Below are 17668 nucleotides of genomic sequence, written 5' to 3' on the forward strand. Positions count from 1 at the left end.
GCCCCAGTTGCAGGGAGCCCGACTGGCCTCCTTTCCTCTCCACGAGATTCAAATCCTGTTCCTGCAGACTTCCCACCAGGGCTTCCTCACATCCTCGAGGAACAGGAGCTGCTTAGACCGTGGAGTGTGGCCTCAGTGAACTTGAGGGGTGCAAGGGGTGCGACCCACCCTCTGCAATCTGGAGGATGACCAGGCAGGCTGGGTGCCAGCAGTATCTGTGAAGAAGTAGCTCCTGTGTCCTCTCCTTGCTTGACAAGCAGAGATACTCACACTGACAAATAGCTGGCCTCAAACCAGTCCCATCCATTGTGATGTGCAGGGGCTCTAGCTGAAGCCTCCAGGAAAGGAGAAAGCCCTCCCTCAAAGGGAAGCTGAACCTTGAGCCTTTGCTGTAGGACTGGGCCCTTACCTTTTCTACAGTGCTGGCCCGTTCTGGTGATGATATTCTGTAGGCATATAGAAGACATCCTGGATTGTCAAATTCTTACCTAGCCCCTTTACTTAACGGAGTTCTCTTAGGACAGTATTAAAGAACAGATAATTATTAATTTGGATGCCAGGCCTAGATGCACTGTTGCAGAAATTACATTTGCAGGCTTTTTTTTATTAAAAGAACAGAAATTATTCATTTGGATGCCAGGCCTAGATGCACTGTTGCAGAAATTACATTTGCAGGCTTTTTTTTAAAATGAAATCCAAGTATTTTTATTGCTGGCTAATTAGACATAGCTCATCTTTGTTACAAGAAGCCCTCTTCAAATAACCCATCACACAGATGGCTTTTACAGTGCATCTGAGAGGATACCACATTTGGGGTTATTCTGGATCAACAGCAAGAACATATATAAGCGCTTTAAAAAAAAAAATGACCCATCAACCATCTTTGTCATTTTTTACATCCCAATTTGGACATCCCATGGCAGCATTCATTAGGAAGTATGGCAGAGGCAGAGTGTTGCAGACCCCTGGCCATTTGAATCTCCTAAGTTGTAACCTTACAGAATGATTTACTCTTCTTTTTGCAGAAGAGTTCTAAAAGGGGACAAGCCAATGAAAATATCAAGATCAACCTAAAAGTGTACAGCAGTTGACAGCCCACTCGCATTTTGTTGATTTAGCTGGTATGTTCAGGTATCGCTCACTGCATAATAAAGTCTGCCGCTGCACTACAGTACTCAGGACAGTATCAGATTCTCCTCTTCTAATACCCTGTGATGTGCATTGCACTACAAGATTTTAAGTAATCTACACTTAGATAAACTAATCTGCCAATTACTGCTTCCTGCAGATGGCTCTCATTCCAATTACATTTCATTCGTATAAAAGTAATTACTGATACCTTTTTGGGCATCATCATATTAATAAATGTGTGGAGCAGGAGACGAGTTTTATTAAGGATCTAGTTTTATTCTTTAAAAAATATTGCTTGTTATTCTAACTCTGGCTAGGAAGCCTTGACAGCTCCCTGGAGCTAATTGATTAATAATCATTGCCAACTGCCTTTTAAATTTTAATTTTGGCTTTGGCTGACTAGACTAAACGATCCCCTAGAGCTATGAAACTACTCTCCACTATTTTGAGTATTTGGGCATTGGATGAATAGTTTAAATGTGTTTGAGGAAGTGAGCAGCAGTGTTAATTCTCCTAGATCTAAATTTTATGACACAGAGAAAACATAAAACCTTCCTTTTGCGTTTCTGCCATGTCAAGAACGTAGTCTGAATGGAAGAAGATGGGAGAGTAGAAAATGCCTTTCCCCGAATCCAGAAGACGGGCTAAGGATGGGACGCCTGGGCTCGGAGCCAGGCGCTAGGCAAGGGGTTTGGAGAGCCAGGGGAGAGCAGACTTCAGAGGCTGGGAGGAAAGAGCTATGCTTCATACTCCTTGAACAAACAGTCACTGCAAATGGTATTTTATTCAAATAAAGTAAATAATCCCTGCAATCTGCTTTTAGTTTAAAAATATCAAGAGGTAATTTGTTGTAATACTTATATGTGAAGTGGGTAATTTTAATTATTCTGCTTTTATTTGACCTGAATAGTGCACAGGTTTTCCTCAAGGCAAATGGAAAAGGTCAAAGTAATTGTGTGAAGCGCTGAGCACTCGCAACTTCAGTGGGCAACGAAGGCATCTAGTTACTGTCAGGATACGGTCTGGAAGCAGACTGGCCTGTTATTACAGGCTTCTACTTCTGAATCTTCCTAATATATCTTACAAGGTTTCTAAAAGTCATTTCAGATGAAATAATACATTAAAGCTGCTTAATTATTCAATTAGATGCAACCTTTTTTGTATAATACTATGGACAGATGAAAGCTGGATCTCACCGACAAATATCTAATGACTACATTTAATAAACTGTTAAGAAAATTCATTTATACTAAATTTTATTTTACTGGAAATGAGTCATTAAGAAAGGATGCATTAAATTTTCTTAACTAGGTTTGGAAATAAAAACGTTGTTTTACAGGAAACAGAATCAGGCAAAGAAATCTTAACTATTTTTACCCCAATATTTATGGATTTAACACGCGTAATCTAGTTTTCCCTATCTGAGGAAGCTCTTTACAGCACGACGGTTAATTACTGCTAATACAATTTATAGCTGCAAAAATATATATGTGACAATTTATGAGGAATCTTAAAAATCCTACTGAAAAAAATTATAAATAAATAAAAGCAAACTAAACTTTGAAAAAAATCAGTTCACCAAGAATGCATGGGAAGCCTCCTCAGGTACATGAGAACGAGTCATCTTAAGAGCCACCAACCTCATCTGATACAAGATCATATGCAGGAGAAAAATCTTGTATATGTGACTGAGGATAAAAATGCTGTCTGTAACCTCCAGCCGGCTAATTCGGGAATTTTTGTTCCTAGTTTTATCAGCAGCAATAAAGTGGAATAAAGCTGCTCTGGTCAGCTGCAGCAATACTGCAAAGGAGACCCCAACCATGGAAGAACAGAAACCTCTCCCAAAGTAGCTAGGAGGATTTGGAATATTAATCCATACATTGCATGCCCACCCAGAGATTAGTATAGATGCTAGTGGCCTTTAGGAATGTCTTGGGGCGCCACTACAGAAAAAAATCCATGCAAACTCCTCTTCCAAAATAAGGAATTGAGAAAAATCCTACAGGTCTGTTGGGACCAGACATTGGTATAGGGCCAAAGAAAACAGAGCCTGTGTTCAGATGAGAAGAAAGTTATGTCTAGTTTCCCTCGTGTCACTTGCTTGAAAGGAGACCTTTCGATAGCACAAGGACTTTGGTGAGTCACAAACTTCATCACTGTTTAATTTATCCATCTGAAAAATGGGGTTATATAACAACTTCACAAAAGCTGTCATAACAAGAGTGAATAAATTAGTATCAAAATATTTTTCATTTATTTTGTCAAAATACAGTCATGATATGCTATCAGGAAAGGTATTATGGAAAAGCAAATTACCATTACTATGATGGGGAAAAGATAGAGAAAATATTTTTTTAAAAACAAAAATAAAAATCCCTTTAAAGATGGGGATGGTTAGTCGATAACGTATTTTTCAGCTGATCCTGTAAATGACAGATGTCAGATGAAAGGATTTGTGAATTCATCTTAAAGATGCTATTAAATACAGTATTTCCCTATGAGAATGTTTGAACCAAATGCCCAAGTAAATATTTTGACAGCTTTGTTTCACACTGAAAAAATGGTAGAAGCGCAAAGAGACAGAAGGTTTCAAAGTAAATCACTCTTGCAGCTTTTACTGAAATATGCTTTGAGATGTGTACTTGTGACCTTCCATAAAATTAATTCAAAGATTTAGAAAGACGAATTATTTGATTTGGAGCCGTAAAGCAGGATTAGAGTTTCCTAATCTATTTCTCCCTTTTTGTTAAATTTAGTGACCATTTATGGTTATGGAAATTACAAGAAGAAATCTCTTTCCTCTGCCATAAACTAAATAGGACAATGAGCAGATTTAGGAAGATAGAACAGCTACTGACTCTGACCAAGACAAATTTAGCAGGGACATGAGCTTCCCTTTCCTTCTCTTCTTAAGCCATACATTAGTGCTAAGCAAAGGGGTAAGAAAGCTACTCCAAAACCATTCCCTATAGAAAGGAGTTTACCCAGAATAATATTAATAGCTAAACCATAAGAGGTTTGGTTCAGGGAAAGTACTGTTAGTCCAGTTGCTTTTCCAAAGCTCAATTGAATGAGTTGCATCATAAGCATTTACTAATTTTGCTGGAAAATCATGCAATCGTTTATCTTTCTGAAACTTCCTAGTTCTGAATGAGTTGAAAATACCACAGAAATATCTGCAACATCTGAGAACTTCCACGTATAACTAAGCTTAAAAGTCTTAAAACATGACATTTCAGAATCTTCAAAGCAATCACCTGTTTTCTCTCTAGAAACCAGAGTTCCTTACCCAGCAAGCTAGAAATGGCAAAATACATCCAAAAATATTTGTAAGTACCTAGGTTCTTCAAAACTTGATACACCAGTATGGAGAGGACTTCCTAGAAATGACTGAAATTATAAAAAAAAAAGTAATTCTGTCCATCTGGAACATTTCCAGGACAGTATTACAGATACCCAGAATGTATTCCTATGGTTCATTTTCTTTCCAGAAATTTCCATCTGGAACATTTCCAGGATAGTATTACAGATACCCAGAATGTATTCCTATGGTTCATTTTCTTTCCAGAAATTCTTGGTAAAAATAGCTGAGATTGGCTCTGAGCTTGAAGTTACTTAAAGTTGTTTTTTATTCTTACTTTTGGTTGCTGTTTTTAGAATTATGTAGTAAATAATACTATTATTTGTCAGCATTAGCTTTAACTGACAACAAGTTTATCTTCAGTAACAGCTAAAGAAGCCTCAGTGCCCGCTCTGGCACTGGAAGCAGTATAACTTATAAATCAGCTCCGTGCAGTGCCTGAGCTCATTTGCCAAGAGCCACGACTTCTTAATTCAGGCTCATTTGGGTGTTAATCTGGTTATTCAGCTTCCAGACCCGAGTCAGTATTTCTGCACAGCATCGTGTCAAGCAGGAACCTTCCTCTGTTCAGCGCCAGCGCAGGCATCTCTTTAACCACCTGCATTGCAAAGTTGGACTCTTGTGGAAGAGCTGTGGACCAGAATTGTTGCCTTCCTTTTTTTGATGAGCTTTCTTCAGGCAAAGCCTGGATCTCGCTCAGTCTGGATAGCTCTACTATTTATAGATGGAAAAAGAGACGAGATATACGTAAGGAACAGTAAATTAAAAGATGTTAATGTGCTTCTTGCAAAGCAGCAAATTGTTGTATTAGAACCATAAAAAGCAGCTAACCCACCAAGAAGTTAATAACAGTTTAAAAGCAATTCCTGCACAATATGACATCCTGTGGATGTCATGCGGGGGTTAGAAAAACACTGGCATGGCTCCAACACAGTTCTGCGTATCACTTGCCACCAAGATACAGAAAAGTGAATCCAGAAGTCAATGAGTGTATCACAGGGACTGAAAATCATCAAGTCGGGCTGCCATCAGACATCTTGATTAAACAGGCAAAAGCTGTATGGTGCTATTACCGAGAGTGTAACGTGACATTCACAGAATCCTAAATGCGTAGTTTGAATAATCAGATGATAATGAGAATACTAACATCTGGAAATGTGTATCATAAAGCCAACTCTGAAACAGTAGGGTATCTGACTTGCTGCAGCCAGGCTGAAATAGGATGAGAAGCACTGTCCCTTTTACAGTCAGTGAAAAATCTATTATGGCTATAGCTGGCATCTTTGTGCCAACACTGTCATTAACACAAAACCGAGTAATAGTTTGGGAAGAGAAAAAAATCAAAGGTTTTCAGTGTGCACCAAATTAAATGTGAAATCTCAATGTGCTATGGCTCAAAGATGAATCCAACATTGTTGCCCATAATCCAAAGCAGAGTGACAGGGAGCAGGAAGGAATCGCAGACTGTCCGTCCCTTCTGCATGAAGCTGGAAGGTGACTCCAGTAAAACAGCGTGTTTGGTTCCAGGTCTCGCGTTTCCAGAACGATCACAGACACAGAAGTTCAAAGAAGAGCAATAGAGGACATCAGTGTCTAGAAGGACTAGCAACAGATGAAGGATTACGGATGTACCACTTCACCGAAGGGGCAGTGAGGTTGAGAAAACCAATACTGCCACGTGAGGGATGTAAACACCAGGAAGGGGAGAAGTTATTTACAAAATGTGGGGCAAGACAATGATTTAGAAAGCCTTGCTCAATAACAGGTCCAACATAGCAGAATAATTTTTCTGCTTCATATACCCTATCAGCAAGCTTTGCCTTCTGCAGAAGATAACATGCTTGAGTACGTTTATAGACTAGCCCTAAGCAGCACCAAATCTGTAGAGTGAATATGCCCTCTCCACCTACCCCCACAAGAATAACTACCAGCATACCAGCACCCTAAAAATAGGAAAGGTGTGGGCATTGCAACAGAGCGCTTTGGAGAGTTTCTGAGTAATGCCGGGGCTGCTAGGGAACTGCAAACAAACTGACGTGGCTTCATCAGATGCCATGGGGTACTGAAGTTACACAAGGGAGTGTAGGATAATGATAAGGTAATTCACTCTTAATAAGATGAGACTACTTTTCTCTGCCATGAACAGAGACAGTGGCTTCCTTTAAAATGAGGAAGATCTGTCCAACTATTAGTATCAATTGGAAAACACTCAGTTTTACAGACATGCTGATTTAGGTCAAGGAGAGGAATCCCACTTAGAGGCAGGTCAGGCCCTGGTAGAAATTAAAAGTCAAGCAATATAGAAAGTTGGAGAAGTGCTAAAACAAATTCACTGATCTCTAGAGTATTAGGAAAAGTGCAAGCCTTTGAAATCAGATAGTAGCAAGTGCCTGCCCAAGTTCACGTAAAACACGGCCACAGAACAACACCAAATGGAAATTTATCCTGTATCTGACTCTCTGGATTCATGAGGCTTCTTACGGAACTAATGAATGTGACAAAATGACTAGAAGCATGTATGCATGGAATAATTACATCCATAGTTAATGCTTGCCCCAGAACCTTTAAAAAATAGCCCTATGATTATTAAAGCAAAACTAGCCTCCATCACTATTCCCCTCATCTTTGAAGAAAAGCTGCTCTTTCAAGACAGTTGTTGAAGGGAATTCAGCAACATTGCTGTGTCTAGTTACAATAGCTTCTCTTAAGTTCATATCCTATTTTTGCTACTGGCTAATTGAGAGTCATCACTTGAGCAGTTCTCCAATAGTTTATGAAATTCAAGATAATGGATGAGCTTTTACATATGCTGCACCTACCTATCAGGAAGGAAACTCATTCTCCATCCTGGAGGGTGGAGGAAGGAGAAATGACACTAAATGCTAATGTTAGTTGCTATCAAACCTAAAGCCTCAGTCTCTGGAGGAAGAAAAAAAATCTGTATGTTTAGATTTCTAGTGTATCGGTTACTCTTAATATCTAAAAGCTTAAGCCATTGATGGTGAAACATCAACACCAGTGCCAAGTTTGAAATTAATAAAGATTAAGGCCACCAGCAATGAGAATGACTTAAATAAGTTCAGAATCAAACATCAAAAGTCATCACTGACCGCAGCTAAAAAAAAGTACTTAAGAGTGAGAGGAAAATCAGCTTCAAAATGTTATGGATCAACGAAGCAAACTAAACCTGACACAAGCCCACTCGATGTAAATTTAAAAACTATTTTTCAACATTAATGAATGTGGTTGTATTTGTGCAGAAGCTCTCTCAATATAGTCACCTGGTCCCAAATGTGGTAGGATGAATGGTTTTGTGATTTCCTGAAGGGCCACCTTCATCTCAGCTGTTCGGCCACAAATCTCAAATGTTGCTGCCTTCTTTACAGCCCAGGACAAGCTTCCACTGGTTCCTTCAAAAATCAGAAACTTCCTAGATGCTAACACTGAATGAACACTAAGCTACCTATTAATTCCCTTCTCCAGATGGCCTCTGCTCCAGCAGGAGTAAGCATCAACTTTATATACTTTATACATAAAATATATACAAACAAATAAATATATATATATATAAATGCTTACAGCAATGCCCCTCAGATTTCTATGTTCTCTGAAAGGAAGAGCAACATTTCAGCTTTAAAATCTCCCATGCTTGGCACTGTTTCTAATAATGTTTGGCTGAGGACTGGGATCTGTTTCCATTCTGCAAACACAGCAGATAAACAACCGCCCTGGTTTGTACACTGCTTTCAGCAGTATTGCCACTGCACTCAGCAAAAACCACCTTGTGTTCTGCAGAGTCAGATTATTTCCCCACTCGATGGGAAATTCTGTGTCTCACTTTTGTGTTTCTGTAACGTGTCCTTGCTTTGTATTATTCTTATAAGCATCTTTTTTTTTTCCCCCTGAAGAAGTCTCTGACATTCTCTGAATCTCACCCAAATTTGTTAGGGATGAGAAAAGTAAGTTCCAGCTACTAGAAAGGAAATTAACTCTATCCCTGCCGAAACCAGGACATCTATGTTCTCTGAAAGGAAGAGCAACATTTCAGCTTTAAAATCTCCCATGCTTGGCACTGTTTCTAATAATGTTTGGCTGAGGACTGGGATCTGTTTCCATTCTGCAAACACAGCAGATAAACAACCGCCCTGGTTTGTACACTGCTTTCAGCAGTATTGCCACTGCACTCAGCAAAAACCACCTTGTGTTCTGCAGAGTCAGATTATTTCCCCACTCGATGGGAAATTCTGTGTCTCACTTTTGTGTTTCTGTAACGTGTCCTTGCTTTGTATTATTCTTATAAGCATCTTTTTTTTTTCCCCCTGAAGAAGTCTCTGACATTCTCTGAATCTCACCCAAATTTGTTAGGGATGAGAAAAGTAAGTTCTATAAAGGAAACTGAAAAGACAATGCTTTGGGAAACATTCTGGTGACACATATTACTAGTATAACATAAATCACTACAGAGAGAAAATAAATGTACTCCAGCAGCTTATTTTTGAAATTTTAACGTGATAAATAATATTGCAAGGCTTAGATAATTCACAGCAATATCCAGCTAACGATAGTATCTATTACTTCTACTTCAGATGATATCAATCTTGTAATTCCACATACTTCTAGTGACATCTTTTCAGATCTCTGTCTATTCCTTTGATGGGTGATGGAGAAAACCATATGGGCAGATCCATACAGCAATTAACTTTCTAAGCCAAACACAAAACCAGAAATGTTTCTAGGAGAGAGTGGCTTGCCAAGACAAACAAATTCTGCCAACACTTTAACACCACAGAAGGTCAGTTAGGTTATAATTAAGTCTAATTACCATTCTCATGAATTGCAACATCTTTTCACTTGAAGGCGCTTAATGCTCAGAAAAGGATGGATTTTTATTTTATATTTTCCAAGAATCAAAGTAATGAGACATTCTAATCTTGGCTTTAAACCTGCATCATCACTTACCATCATAAAGAAAAAAGGCCTATCATCATTAAAAGGAAGAGATTTGTGCAGTTTATTCAACCACTAATACTCCCTCACTCCTGCTCTTCCCTATTCCTCTGCAGTAGTTTTACAGGTTTTTTTCTCTTCTGTTCAGTACCACTCTGGTTTTTTTTTCATTATTTCGCATTTTCTTTTTTCCTGCTCATAGTTTTATAACCTTTCTGCTTCCCTTTTCACTTTAGCTCCCTATTTTTAATCCTCTATATATCTTCAGATCTCCCTCTCTGCTGCCCCAGCAAGCTGGAGAATCTGACAGTGGTGACTTTCTTCCATTTCCACAGGCATGCTGTGATTGCTGCATCAGACAGATGAGCTTATCTCATTGAGGGGAAAGGTGAGATAAAAAATGGTGAAGCAAAGACATTTTTTTCTCCTCCTTTCCTTTTCCCACAGGCCAACACAAAGTGAGAGAGGAAAAAACCAGGAACCATTTGGCTGCTTCTCCTCTATTAGGAGTGCAAAACCTGGTGGATGCCCATCCTGCTCTCATTCAAATGAGAAAGCAGCTGAAAAGCCTGAGCTATCAATGTCACCCAGCTCACCCTCAGGTCTAGCTAGGGACTGCAGTTTGCTAGTTGGCATCAGCTGCTGTTGCATGAGGCCATCCCATATGCATGGGGGAAAAAAGCCTCTCAATTGCTAGGATGGTCCTCCAATAAAATGATAATTTGACCTCTCTGGAGGCTGGCAAAGCATCAAGGACTATTTGTTTTTAGACTCTAACAAACCTGGAAAACTGGAAGAACTGGTCAGCTTGTAGCACACTGTACCCAGCAGTACAGAGGTTTACGAAGACCCCCAGCAGTCCCCAGCAGCGGGCGCACACAGCGGCAGTGCTGTCACGGACGGCCACGTGCCTTGGTCTAGCATTGCTCTTCGTGTGAAACATCGCCCTGAATCTAGCTCCGTTGCTGCAGTGCTGGTCTCAAAGCCATCAGGAAGGGCAGTATGCAATTAGCGGTCCTGCCCCCCGCACGCTGCATGCCTTACTCCCTCTCATCAATGCTCTCTTCATTAACTCATCTCGACTAAAAGGATGAGGCACGTCTTTGTGAAAGTCACCTCTGCCTCAGCAAAGAGAGGAGTGCTGCCTGTGGGCTGCCTGCTACTTCCATTTTATTTTTTAAATGGAACATACAAAGCTATCGCAGAAGTAGGGCTTTCTAAGCACAGGACCCCCCCACAAAACAGTAACTGTTATTAACTATGTTTTATTTCCTCCAAGTAAAATTTTGCTACTTCTCCCTGACCTTACTCCTTGAAACGGAAATTTATTCTCCTGGGAAGAATCCCACATACCAGAAAAGATGATTCTGCGTTCTGAGGGAACTACTACCTCTTAAAATACATATGACGTACAAAATAAGTTGAATTTTCCCTTGCATGTCAAGAGTCTAGATGTGTAACAAAAATCTTTCACTGAATGCTTTCTAGCATTTTTCTTTTAAAGTTATCAAACAAAATTTCACTAAAACAAATTCAGTATTTTCCTGCCATAGGCTAAAGCTTCATATGCTCGTGCTCTCATGCTGCAAATAGTCTCTTAGTAAATAAAAATGACAGTTTTAGTTATCATATGGTACTTCAAGTTCCACCTGTGCTACAGGAGATTCACGTCATCAGGGAATTAAGATGCCACTTCACTTAGCAACCCTTATGTCATGTAAGACTTTTTATTGTAGGTGGGGCAAAACATAAATCCACAGCACCCTTCTGTTTACTTCCAATTATATTAATCTCTTGCATCTCTAAGATTAACTTATCCTCCCACATATTATTCTCACCTGTAGCCCTACAAAAACACATAAACTGAAATCCTTGACCCACTGAAGTTGCTGGGGGTTTTACCATGGACTTCCAGAGCTCAGATTTTAGTTTCCCTTCCCCAGCTAATATATTACTTCTCTGATTACTTTAAATCCAGTTGTTTCTTCTTCCAATCTTGCTGGGTTGAAAAAACATCTGAGGTGTAAAAGGATTAAGCTGTTTTTCTGTAATTTACAATGGTGCAAGATGGTTCTGGGACATTTGGGTCTTGAACACTGTCTATGGTTGTTTGCTTGGCAGTTCAGCATCTTATGACTATCCCTGTTAAGTCTAGAAAATTCAAATTGTCTGTTGCTTAAGTAATTCCACACAACCTATTGTTGTGTGTATAGCCCTTGGACTCTGTGTATGACAAGGCCAAATAACATAGCAGGTTTACTATTTCAAGGTAATTTGGTACAGGTTGAGTGAAACTCTAGAGTAAAATTGGTTCAAATATTAGTTCAAATATAGTTTCATATTCTTGCACCTAACAATGCAAAAATCCATACAGATAACAGTGGAATATCAAACAAAAACCCACGGCTTGTTCCTTTGCTTTCCAAACCTGAAAACCATTATCTCTAGATCCACCACTTACTAGCACACATACCAGCGTATAGTCTGAGCAGATGGTTCAAAGCTGTCAATCCGTTTGCAGTTCAAAACAGTGTTGAACTACTCCAGCTGTTTTCCAGATCAAAAATATTATTGTCATTTTGCTATCGCTGCGTGCTGAGGGTTACGTAACAAAAATGCACAAGTCCCTCTGCCTGGAATGCAATTAATTTCCTCCCTCCCCACTGAGAGTGATAAGTAACAGTTCAGACAGTCTGGATGCTTCAGTTTTGAGCATGGCCAGAGATGTAACCCTGGAATTATTCCATGTGGTAACCCGCTATTTGTAACACACCAGTCTTCTGGAGGTCTTACAGACAGGGTATATTTTGCAGTTTGGAAAAAAATAAACACTATCGTCCTGTTTATACATGACCTCTTACTGTCTGTAGGGTACTATGAATGCTTTGTTGTAGTCCTTTATTTCAACCACAGACTTTGCTTTATGGTGGAATTTTAAGTATTCTAAAAAAGTACACTAACTAGATGAAGTAATTGCTTCCAATCTGAAATCAGCCACTATACTTGCTATATACTTTGGTATGCAAAAATAAGGCATTGTACACTATTAACTTTAAAATAATGGCATAATCCCATCTTAATTTACAAAAATCCAAATATCATGCAGTCAGTTAAATTCAGACTCCATGCTTAACCTCTTCATGCAGTTTGCTTATATAAAGAGAATAACTGAAACTCCTCTGCTTAAAAGAGTGCACTTAAGAAATAAAACTAATTTCCTCCATGCAATCTTTTCTGCAATGTGCCTTTCATCTTTGTAAGTGCAGCTAACCCAGTGATATTTATGTATCAACAATAAGATCTTCAGGACAGGAGCTGTCTTTCTATAAAATGTTTCCACCATATTTAACATCCTTCAGTTGTTCCTGTGATATAAATACAATAGGGTGATCAACTGTATGATAGGGTGTCAACTGAGATGAAACATTAACTTAGTACTTAACTACAGCAATTTCCTTTAACGTGTTATTACTTGGTTCAGCTTGTTCTGGATTTCTGGCACAGTTTACAGCTTAATTCTGTAGGGAGCACCTGCAATGGTTTTAGTATTCTTACCTGGTTAAATAGGCCAGAGCCAGCTCAGATCCCGACTGCTTTTTGGCCTCCACCTTTTTAGTAGAGATTCCAGCTTCCCTCATCAGCTGTTTTTCTTTCTTCTTGCGCTCTTTTTTTAATTTTCTTTCCAGTTTCCTTCTTTCCTCTGCTGTAAGTTCTTCCTCTTCTTTTGTTACCTGAAATAATCAACATTTAAATAAAATGTTTATATTTCTATAGGAAAGTGAACAAAATACACATAAATGCAATTGAAGGGCACAGGCAATATTTAAAACCAGAAGCTTCAAGCTTCATAATTTTACTCTTCACTATACTTCCATCACCTCTCTACTCTGCTCAATCCACAGAACTGTAAATACTGCACTTGCAGAAATCTGCAGAATTGCCCTCTACAGATGATTATACTGTTCTCAGCAGTACAGTAATCTGAGCACCTTCTAGCTATGTAATAAACATCATACCTAAGATTTGTTGTGCTGTTTGTTCTCTCATACTCAAACGTGAGGGGGGAATGTGAACAGCAGAGGCTGTTTCGCAGAGGAGGGAGGGTACAGAATTTTATTTTTTTTTTTAAACCTACACACATTTAAGTGGGAGAAGTAGGGTTTCCTTAAGATCCTTAGTTTCTGTTTGTTGTGTAACCTCACACTTCCCTGGACTGAGAAAACCTCTGTATGCCACACAGGGGCTTCATCTCCATTATGCCAAAGGAGAAGATGTGACAACTACCATCTTCATCCAGACCTCTTGGAGATCCTTTAGCAATCTTGGGTAAACATATGCACAATCATGCATAAACGTACACACATATATCCCACAAAGGTTGAAGTTTCCTTAGGTTTGCAGACAGAACAGTTAATTATTCATATTGAAAACCAAATTACTATAAATATATGCATAAGTATACCCCAAATGAAAATATTTATTTCGCATACAGGTGAAGAGCATTAAATAGATATGCTGAGTTTATCAGGGAAAATCCAGAGTGAGATCACGCAGTATAGGAATAGAGAGCTGTTGCATAGCAAGGTAAGATTGACTCCAGGGACTCACAGAATCATAGAATCATTAAGGTTGGAAAAGACCTCTAAGATCATCGAGTCCAACCGTCGACCCAACACCACCATGCTTTCAGGTAGTTGTAGAGAGCGATGAGGTCTCCCCTCAGCCTCCTTTTCTCCAGGCTAAACAACCCCAGTTCCCTCAGCCGCTCCTCATAAGACTTGTTCTCCAGACCCTTCACCAGCTTCGTTGCCGTGGTGGTTTATCCTGCTCGCCGTCCCAGTCTTCCAGCTCAGGGGGCTGAATACCCTGAGGATAACTGGTCTGACTGTTAAAGACTGAGGCAAAGAAGGCATTAAGTACCTGTGCTTTTTCCTCATCCTCAGTGACAATGTTCCCCCCCACATCCAATAAAGGATGGAGATTCTCCTTGGCTCTCTTTTTGCCATTAATATATTTGTAAAAACATTTTTTGTTGTCTCTAACGACAGCGGCCAGATTGCGTTCTAGCTGGGAAGTCTCCTAGAAGTCTGTGAGAGGTTGGTCTCTTTCCAGACAATAGTCCCAGTGAATTGTTAAGTATCAACTAGAAGCATAAAAAAATCGCAGCTGGTCTAATACGAGATGGCTGTTTCCTCAGCGCCCTCTTCAAGATTTCCCTGAGAGACAGAGAGAGCTTTACTCATTACAGAACCCTAACTACTCTAATGATCATCATACATAGACCTTCACAAAACTGTAGACAAAGTAGCTTCTAGGTATCCAAACCCCTACGTACCTCAGGAAGCAGGAGGGATTTGGACGCTATGAAGCCACCTCTTCTGTGCAACCTCCCAGTAACAACTGAAAAAGGTATGAAATTCTGCAAACGACTCTTACCATGGCATTGGTCTTGCTTTTAGATATTTCCAAGTCCAAGATTGAAGGGGTGGTGCTAATTCTTAGCTTATATGATAGTTATAGACCTCACATAGTCCCAAATAAAACTTTGACGCCTTCGTTGTGGTTTAAGGAACTGCTGCTTCTTAGCCACCTCTATGAGTCAGGCACTGCGATAAAACGCAGGCTAAAGGTATGCACAAGGACCATTTATATATCACCTTCTCTTCCAAGTTAAGAACAGAAATCCAGTAGCAAAAATACTAGAAGTATTGGCTCTTGTGATGAGCTCAGGGGTTTTAGCTCCTGTTTGCTGTGCTGTACTACTTACCTACTATCATCTGTAGCCAACTTAAAATTGCAAACATTGACACACTTCTAAATTATGGGCTCAGATTGGAATAGGTTGTCAGGCTCCCATTTTTTTATCGAACCATATTCAGCACCTTCTGTCAAGACCGTTTAAATGTCCTGCTCATGACATTTAACACGAAGAGATGGGGCTGTGGGCAACACTGTGGAAACAGTGTTCGCAGTAACATGAAAGGTGATAGAGATGTTGCCCAAACAGTAATGATTTGCCAGTGACTCCATTAATTAATTCACTTCCTCAGCAACAGTTGTACCGGGTTTGTTAAGACAACCTGAGCAAGGAAGAGATTCCTGCGAGGCCAGGCTATATTTATAAGAAATGGGGTCTCTGGGTAGGGAAAAACCACCCACCGACAGCAGTGGAAATTGCACTGATGTAAGGTGGCCCAGGAAATGTCTACCTTATCAGTACACAAGTGGACTTTGAAGCAGACTCCTACATGACAAGCACAGGGGGAGATTACATGCAAGTGTTTGCTGAGTTATTTAGATCCATAATTCTTCTGCTCAAAATAAACACTTTCTGGTATTTCTTCCAAATCTGCACGTCCCTCAAGACACTCTTGCTACAAGCCAATGAAGGTGGAGTAGACAGAGACAAGTAGGGCAGTCTGGAGGTTCACCCATGCCTATGGCACCTGTATTAGCATCTCGCATCCCAAGATAAAGGAGTCTAACCACCACGAACATTGCCAAGAACAAGAATTACATTCAGAGAGTGGACTTGGTTCAGATCCAGCGGCTTTACTATAGCATCATACTTGCCAGGTGGGGTGCTCTACTAGAGCATTGGAAACCCATGGAGGCCAAACCAAGTGTGAAAGGAACGCTCTTCCTCCTCTCTCTGCTCCCTCCTCACCTGTTTGAGGAACCCATAACTGAAACCTGAATGCACAAGAAGATCAATCGCTTTATGAAGAGATTGATTAAAACCGCTTTATAAACTGACAAATCCTTCATGTTCTATCAATTATATATATGTTTGTCATAGAATCATAAATACCAGGTTGGAAGGGACCTCAAGGATCATCTGGTCCAACCTTTCTTGGCAATTTCTTGGCAAAAGCACAGTCTAGACAAGATGGCCCAGCACCCTGTCCAGCTGCATCTTAAAAGTGTCCAATGTTGGGGAATCCACCACTCCCTGGGGAGATTATTCCAACGGCTGATTGTTCTCATTGTGAAAACTTTTCCTTTTACGTCCAATCAGAACCTCCCCAGGATTAACTTGTACCCGTTACCCCTTGTCTTTTCCATGTGACTCCTTGTAAAAAAGAAGTCTCCATCTTCTTTGTAGCCACCGTTTAAATACTGGAACATGGTGATAAGGTCTCCCCTAAGCCTTCTTTTCTCAAGGCTGAACAAACCCAGTTCTCTCAGCCTTTCCTCACATGGCAGGCTTCCCAGTCCTTTGATCATCTTTGTGGCCCTTCTCTGGACCCTCTCCAGCCTGTCCACATCTTTTTTGTATAGGGGGGACCAAAACTCAACACAGCATTCCAGGTGTGGCCTGACAAGCGCTGAGTAGAGTGGGATAATGACTTCTTTATCTCTGCTGGTGATGCCCTTGTTGATGCAACCCAGCATCCCGTTAGCTTTCTTTGCCGCCGCAGCAGCACACTATTCACTCATATTGACCTTGGTGTCCACCAGGACCTCCAGGTCCCTTTCCACAGAGCTGCTCCCCAGCCAGGTAGATCCCAGCCTGTGCTGCACTGCTGGATTATGTTTTCCCAGGTGCAAGACTTTACATTTGTCTTTGTTGACCTTCATAAGGTTCTTGTTAGCCCACTCTTCCAGCCTATTCAGGTCTTCCTGCAGGGTGGCTCTCCCTTCCTAAGTGTCCACTTCCCCACACCACAGTTTGGAATCATCAGCAAACTTCATCAGGGTACACTTGATCCCATCATCCAGATTGCTTATGAAGATATTAAACAGCGTTGGGCCCAATGTTGATCCCTGGGGAACCTCACTTGTGACAGGTTGCCAGTTTGGAAAGGAGCTATTTACCACCACCCTCTGGGTAGAGCCTGTCAGCAAGTTCCCCATCCACTGCACAGACCACTTGTCTAGACTGTAAGCCATCAGTTTCTCTAGGAGAAGGCTATGAGAAACCGTATCAAAAGCCTTGGAGAAATCCAGGTAGACAATGTCCACCATTTGCCCCACATCAACCGAGCAGGTTACTTTGTCATAGAAGGTGATCAGGTTTGTCAAGCACGATTTGCCCTTGGTGAATCCATGCTGGCTTTTCCCAATCAGGTGCTTCATTTGACTTGTGATAGGACCCAGGAGGATTCGTTCCATAACTTCCCCAGGGACTGAAGTAAGACTAATGGGCCTACAATTTCCTGGATTCTCCTTTAAGTGCTTCTTGTAGATGGGCGTGACATTAGCCTTCTTCCAGTCTTCTGGGAC

General features: G+C 40.4%; 1 protein-coding gene across 1 annotated transcript in view; it reads right to left on the reverse strand.

Moving 5' to 3' along the window:
* The window catches only part of CUNH7orf50 (chromosome unknown C7orf50 homolog), a 28421-nt gene extending 14724 nt beyond the window's left edge, over window positions 1-13697 (reverse strand). The window contains exons 1-2 of the mRNA XM_009286550.1: window positions 13647-13697; window positions 12998-13173 (exon numbers count right to left, since the gene is read on the reverse strand). Coding sequence (XP_009284825.1) covers window positions 12998-13173; window positions 13647-13697 — 227 coding nt within the window. The remainder of the gene's footprint in view (window positions 1-12997; window positions 13174-13646) is intronic.
* Between the last annotated feature and the right edge of the window lie 3971 nt (window positions 13698-17668).

This window comes from Aptenodytes forsteri, unplaced genomic scaffold, assembly GCF_000699145.1.
Source record: "Aptenodytes forsteri isolate BGI_AS27 unplaced genomic scaffold, ASM69914v1 Scaffold55, whole genome shotgun sequence".
Classification (NCBI taxonomy): Eukaryota; Metazoa; Chordata; class Aves; order Sphenisciformes; family Spheniscidae; genus Aptenodytes; species Aptenodytes forsteri.